This window comes from Aedes albopictus, chromosome 3, assembly GCF_035046485.1.
Source record: "Aedes albopictus strain Foshan chromosome 3, AalbF5, whole genome shotgun sequence".
Taxonomy (NCBI): Eukaryota; Metazoa; Arthropoda; class Insecta; order Diptera; family Culicidae; genus Aedes; species Aedes albopictus.
The window spans coordinates 93,862,942-93,870,765 of record NC_085138.1 but is presented as its reverse complement, the minus strand read 5'-3'; the positions used below and the strand labels follow the sequence as shown (position 1 = coordinate 93,870,765).

General features: G+C 38.0%; 1 protein-coding gene across 1 annotated transcript in view; it reads left to right on the top strand.

The window, feature by feature from the left end:
• The window catches only part of LOC134290285 (histone H2B-like), a 6,727-nt gene extending 3,671 nt beyond the window's left edge, over window positions 1-3,056 (top strand). The window contains exons 2-3 of the mRNA XM_062857384.1: window positions 2,628-2,807; window positions 2,870-3,056. Of these exons, the coding sequence (XP_062713368.1) occupies window positions 2,628-2,807; window positions 2,870-3,056 (367 nt within the window). The remainder of the gene's footprint in view (window positions 1-2,627; window positions 2,808-2,869) is intronic.
• The last annotated feature ends 4,768 nt before the right edge of the window (window positions 3,057-7,824 follow it).

Below are 7,824 nucleotides of genomic sequence, written 5' to 3'. Positions count from 1 at the left end.
TCGTCGCATGCCTAGTTTTGGCATCAAAGCCAAAATGTCCGCGAAACAGGTTCCTCCAGGGCACATTCCGGTGGCCACGGGTTGACCAGGGAGGTTACTGGTCCTTTTCATGGTTACTAAAATGATGGATATGGAAAATCATGAAGATAGAGACGTCGCATGCCTAGTTATGGTGTCATGGTCAAAATGTACTCGAAACAGGTTCCTCCAGGGCACATTCCGTTGGCCACGAGTTGGCCAAGGAAGAGTACTTGTACTTTCCACGGTTACTAAGATGATGTACATGAAAAATCATGAACATAGAGCCGTCGCATGCCTAGTTTTGGTGGCATCCCTGATAAAAAATATCATAAAAATAAGATAAATTTTATTGTTACAACACTATTTTTTCGAAAAATATTCACCATTAAACGTATTGTAATTTACACGGCACATTCACCATCACCCCTATTGCTCTATACCATTCGGCGAATGGTAAATGGCACTTTTACAATAAAAAATGGTGGTCGTTATGTATCTTAACCATACAATTTTGAGAAAATTTTCATACATTTTTCCGCGAAAAACAATAGAATGTATTGTGTTTTTATGAGATATTTTTAGGGCAATTTCAAAAAGAAAACAATATATTCTAATGTTTCTTCATTGTTCTTACAATACAAATACAATTAATTGAATGGCGTCGAATGAATCGTTGTTACAATACAAATACAATAATATTTGTTGTTATTTGTAAGCAGTTTCCGCTTTTGAAAATCTACAGAATTTATATTTCCCTCTAACATTGATATCCAGCATTTACGAGCAGTAACGGCCCCCAGGATGATATGCGCATTTTATGATAAGAATCAAACACTCTGATGTCTGTCTGGTATATATTGCTTGGCAGCTGTTGATAAGATCTATCATCGATCTTTTCAAATAACTGCCAAATATCACAAGTCAGACCTCAGGTCATATGATCCATACATACCAAATCGTTCACAATTCATGTGGCCATTAGTACCTCTAAATGCTGGAGAAAAATGCTACCGAGAAATATGATTTCTATGGTTTTTCAAAGGCGAAATATGTTTACATAGCAACAAATATTATCGCATGTTTATTTTAACATCGGTTCAATTGACCCCATTAAACTAATTGTATTTGTATTGTTATCAATGGATAAAACCTGCTTTTCAGCAAGTTTTCTATAAGTACTTCTTCAGTTATTAATTGAGAGATTCCTCTGCTAACACGGTTTGACGTCTGTCAGTCGTTGCAGTTTTGGCGAATAACATTCGATAACCGAAGCATCTACTGTACTCAAATTTAAAACAAAAACTAGAAAAAATATGACAAGTGATTTTGTGTTTGATTTTTACAGAGTCGAATAACATGATCCAAGCAACAATAATATTTATTGTTATTTATTTGTTACAAGTTGTTTTAAGTGTGATTGAGCAATCAATTCTTTTTTAATAAAAAGTCCATGAGAACTTTGCAGGCACTTTTTCAACTGTATGAAAACATCTTAAATTATTTTTTACAGATAGTGACTTTAAATTATTAAAGAACTATTTAAAAACAATCAACTCAATAAGTCACTAATAAAGCTAATGTTCACTTATTGTACGAACTATACGGGCTTGATTTCTATTGTAAAAAGTAACAATATATCTACTGTGTGTTTTATTGTGATCAATAAAACCAGTCATATGTTAATAATATTTACCATGTAATGAATGGTGATTTTTTATCCGGGATAACTGAAATGTCCACGAAACAGGTTCCCGCGAGGGCCGTTCCGACACCCGGGACAGGACCAGATCGTGTTGACCGGTTCCACATGTCCACTATCAGACGCGCAACATCCAGTTGGACATTTTTTCCGAAGACATCAATATTGTCCCTAGTAAAGCATATAAACCCTACAAACCATAATAGAAAGCGTATGCCGTGTACTGAGTACATGACGCGACCGCTCGTGTAACGGTTCCAAAAAAAAGTTACAGCAGCGGTTGCGCCGGCGTACTGAGTACACATTTAAAATGTGAGGTTAGAATTACGTATTTTTCGAGTACTTTCCGTGCATTTTTTCGTTTTTTTTGCCTTGCTAACAAGAAGAAGAGTGGATCTTGGAATAGCCCCGCATAGAAAAATACAATTTGTATTACACTCTACACAGTATGTCCCCTTCATCTGTTACTGTTACTGTACCACGAACAGGTGCTTTTCTGTTGAAACTATGAAACTCGAAACATTCAATCATAAAGAACGGTCTATGTAACCCATACCAAGTCGTAACAATATGTCATATTGTGCAGAAATGGTCAAATAATATAGGGGTGACAACTCAGGAGATATGGTGGCAATACAGAAAGACCTTTTCTCAAACGGTTTGCGATTATATTTTCGCAACACACTTACACAAGTGTATTTCACTATATGCCACTTAAATCCAACAGTTTGCCAAATAGTTGCGTACATTGGTGTATGTACCGATCGAACTTTTGCAGTTTGCAGAAAAAAAAAACTTGTCTCGGTAAATAAACGGTCCAAAGCAACTATAGGGACCAAAAGGGTAAGTTTTGCATGATTTTTCTATTTTGTTTTTTTTTTGGTGCTCAGTTTCTTCCGTATTCCAGTAGGAATAGCAGAGTGACCGACAACCACCGCGAAAAGCTCGGCACCACCCTTGGCACCACCGCACCGAAAGTAAGCGGAAAGGCCATCAAGAAGTCGTTCGCCGGCAAGGCTCAGAAGATTATCGTGAAGGGCGAAAAGAGGAAGAAGAAGCCACGCCGGAAGGAAAGCTACGTTAAAAGGTGCTGAAACAAGTCCATCCGGACACCGGTGTCTCGTCGAAGGCTATGAGCATCATGAACAGCTTCGTCAACGACATCTGCGAACGCATCGCCGCCGAAGCCTCCCGTCTGGCGCACTACAACAAGCTGTCGACGGTCACCTCCCGGGAAATTCAACCCGCCATCCGGTTGCTGCTCCCCGGAGAGTTGGCCAAGCATGCTGTGTCCGAAGGTACCAAGGCCGTCACTAACTACACAAGCTGGAAGTAAACGAGGCAGACGCACCCCGAAAAATCGGATGTGTGTCTCTACTCTCTTGCGACTACAAATCCGCTCCCACCGGAGCAAGGACGACAGTAAGTTTTCATCACCGTAGGTGCCACCGGGGCCACAATGGGACGTGTCACGAATCGGAGAAGTTCAGCAGTCATCACTGCCCATCCTATCAGAAAGACCATGATTATTATTTAATGAATTATTTAATGAATAAAAAGATCTTGAACGCATAACCGCAATTTTGTTTTTAAATGGTTCAAATACACTAGACCCATATGGCATAAGCTTAAATAACCATGGAAGATCATAAATCAATAACAACACATACAGTGTTCGTTTTCCTTCCAAATTTATGGTTTAACTGTTCTCTAACCATTTGCAATGCGGTGAATTGTCTGAAAAACTGGATAGTATATTGACAGTAAGCTTTACGGCTTTGCGAAAAATTTGTTCGAGAAAACGAGAGATTTTTTATGGTAACCAATCTTAACCGCCTATTCCACATACTGTAAATTAGCGGATTACCATTTGTCAAACTGGCAAATCTGTACGTGGTATGGTTAACATACTGTTATCTCACACAGTCTGAGAAATGGTTCAATGACAATTGTTAATGGTCATCTACAGTATGAGAAACGTTGCGTTTAAAGTTAGTGATTATGCGGGCAGTAGGTACACGCAAGCGACTGATGGTGGGTTTATTGGGTACCGGACTGGGCACACAAAATTTACTCGTTTTCTTTAGTAAATACATCGAGGTCTGGAAATTATAATTTCAATATAGTCTATGGATCTGAAGGTCATCAATAAAAAAGTAAGCAGCAATCATTCTATTACAGGTAATGCATTATTTTTTTACGATGGCAAGATCGTTTTACCTAGAGTGTTCCATATATCATTTAGTAGCGTTCATGGCCATTTATTTCACTGATGGGAACGGATTATGATGCACAGAGGTTTTGCCTCTAGAAAAGCTGAAAAATCGTTGCAGAATCGATCGTTGAAATATACTAAACGAGAGAAATCTTTTACAAACTTTTTAAATAACATACTTCCCATATTTTTTGCAACGGGTAGAACAGTTTGAAATTATTTCCAAAAGATGGCGTTCAACACGAACACGATTGAAAATGATAACACAAAAATAAGGAAAATACAAATTACAATAGTCCATTTAACGAGCCATTTTTATGAATGAAATTTTGACAAGGGGTAGCGCCCTAACCCTCAAAAATCGTCGTTTCGTAAAATGGCTCATATCGTCTTGCCTGTCACACGATAAACACACAGCTGAGAAACAGGCTTTGTCCCAGTTGGGACGTTACGCCAAGAAGATTCTATGCAGTTCATTCTTCCAAAAAAATAGTTACTGAATCTTTTTCTGGGTGTTTCATTCGATCGCGTAGAATATATTAATATATTAATGAAGTGCGTGTACTTTACATGGGTTTGTGTCAGTACTGTTAGGCACAAGATTGACGAAATATCCGCTAGGTGTCTAGTGGTTCATTAACACATTGAAAATTGCAGTAGTTATAAAAAAAAACATTGTAGCAGGAGAAAGACTTTATAATATAAATATTATGTTCTTTATATCCCGTTGATGTTCCATCTGGGTGTTTCTCAAGAAACTTCCCTCTAGAGATTCTTACAGAATATTTATCCGGGATTTCCATTCATTTTTCGATTCACTTTATAAATTAAATCTGAATCTGTTCGAGATATATTAGCAAATAAATGTCTTCCAAATATGCAATGATTATATAGATTTTTAAATGAAATTTCTTATTTTCTATGATTTTTCAATATCATGTTGTTTTATATTTTGAATGATTCTTGCATATTTATTCTGTCTTTTCAGGTTTGAAGAAAACATTAAATAGGAAGGAGTTTTGTCTGGTTTTCGTTTTCTCAGATTGATGATCCATTTCAAGATTCCGGCGCTGCGATGAATAGTTATATTTAATGTAGGAATTTCAGGAGCAATTTCAAGAGGATGTCTTGGTTTAAACCCAGAATTTCTTAATGAATTCCTATTCCTGGTGGAATTCATGATAGAAACCAAAAAGAAACTCCAGAAGGAATTTAAATTGGGACATCTGTGTTATTCCGAGAAGGACTTTCTGAAGAAATCCCAGAAATTAGGAACTCTTTCTAGTCTAGTGTAGTTTACACATAAACAGACATTCCTTGGAAAAATGCTGAAAATGATGCAACCGTTATCATTTTTCTTGTCTTGCAACGCATCATGAAGGAATTTGTGGAGGAAACATGAAGGAGAAAGGAAATATACCATAACCTAACCTAACCTAACCTAACTACTGTAGTTTTTCCTTGTGTAACAATTTTAAGTTATGTCAAACGTTTTTCAAAGGTCTTTGTATCAGTGATTAATGCCCAAAATGTCATTTAGTTTGGTTCACTTAGTCCGGAGATATAACAGTTCTGGCTATCAGATAATTAAATATTTCTTTTACTTGAATTGACAACTAGCTGATCAAATATCAGTGAAAATCTGAGAATATTTGATGAACTATACAAAAAGTTACAGCTTATTGATTATTCTTTGGTAAGTGAAAATTTTGCCTGCCTCGATCATTTTGTTTTTCTCCTTTATGTATGTAGATGTCGACTAGCGCTAGAATTTACTTTGGAATATATGGTGGAAACATTAGTTCTTTTGCTCTCCAAGAACCGTCTAAAAAGCATGAAATTCTACTGGTACCACCGCAGCCATGATCGGATGCACTCAACTATGCACGATGACAGTCTGAGAGTGATGTGTTATTATGGAACTAACTAAAAAGAAACGAATATTCTGCGTGGCTGAATTTCAATTACTATAGGAAACCCGCACTCGTCAGCCAGGATGCCAGGATTTACCATCTAACGATATTCGGCGACTACGACCATTCATCGTTTGCCGATGCTCAACTATGAGTTCTAATGCGGCCCGGTATGGCAGCCTTAAACAATCAGTGATACATACATTAGTGTGGGTCATCGGAACCGTTTTCTCAGATCAAAGCTTTTTAGGTTCCGTTTCGGGTCCTGAGTATCTGTACAAAATTTGAGCACGATAGGTTGCGTCTACATTTTGCGCATTGCAATTGAAATTTTATGGGATTTTGTATGGGAAAACATACTTTTTTGCATTTTTGTCATAAATTGAAAAAGTTTGTCTGAAACTTTTTAACCGATACTATAAAATGATAGCCTAGGATGTTCTGAAAAACTTTGTTGAAGACCGCAAAGCGATCCGATGCTTTTGAAAATAGTTATAACCAACGAACCGCATACATGTGTTTATGTTTTAATATGTAAAGGAATAACAATAGCAACAAAATCATGCTGTTTCACCAAGCAATGTCAACGCTATAACTTTTTTCATAAGCATCAGATCATTTTGCGGTCTTCGACAAAGTTTTTCAGGACACCCTAGGCTATGTTTTCAGTTTATCGGTTACATGGTTTTAGAAAAAATCGAGCTTGTTATGAGAGAAATGCAAAAAAGTGTATTTTCCCATGTAGAACCCCTTACAAACTTCAAACGCGATGCGCAAAACGTGGACATAACCGATCGTGCCTAAATTTTGCACACTTATTTGGTCCTGAAATAAGATCAAAAAAGCTTTGATCTGATGGGATACCATTGAATTTTTCATTTTCCCATATAAACGATGACCCACTCTAACATATATGCTTGTTGGTAGGCATACGTCTGTGATGAGCTCCGAAGCGGCTTTTCGATACGAATACCTACTCGTTTCGAAATGATGCTAATAGCTAGGGAATCGCGCCACTTGGGCGGTGGCTTCTATTTTCGTCTGTTTCCCGCTATAACTCAGTCAAATTTGTATGAGAAGTGGTTTCGATTTGCTTTGTACCTAATAAATCATTTCGCAAGTGATACCCGTTTCCCGTTGCACAGTGGAAAAAATAGGTATAAAACGCGAATAAATTCTATATCGTTGCTCGGAGTGGATGGATTCGAATGAGTTTTTGACACAAACAGCAAAAATCTCTATAACTTCATATAAGGAGGGTGTCAAGTGTCATCCGCCACATGATGCTGGAAAACAGTGTATTGAGCTCGTTTTACTTCGCGCTCTCTATCTTTTACACCTTTTTGAGAAAAGCCACATCTATTCCCGACTGGCGTGCAAAATAAATGACTTATTTAACTCGTATTTGTGTACAAACTTCCATAGTATCGGAAATTTGACATAAAAATGATCCTTCTCTTGTCGATTGCGTTCCACTCCGGGCGAAGATGCATCTGAAAATTTAAAGAAATAGGGGATTTGGTGGTTATTTGAAGATATTTTCATTTTTTATGCCGTGCGGTGAGCCAAACCAGCTCTATTCGATACTACGGAAGTTTTAGCACAATCACGAATTAAATAAACCATTTATTTTGCACTCCAGGATTTTTCCAAAAAGGTGAAAATGAGAGAGACTGGGGTAAAACGGGCCCGATACACTGATATCCAGCTTACTTGATACATGATGGGCTACAACTCGTAGCGGTGAGTCTACGCCGAATGAAGTATCCGCATCCACTGGCCTCGGTCCTGGGCCAATCGCTTCCAGTCGTCCTGAACGTTTAGAGTCCTTAGGTCCTCCTCAACTGCAAAAAGCCAACATGTGCTCGGCCTCCCACGAAGCCGACGACCCCTTCCTGGTTCTCTGAATATAATTTTAGCTTGTCGTTCCTCCGGCATACGAGCTACGTGTCCAGCCCACCGCAGCCTGCCGTGTT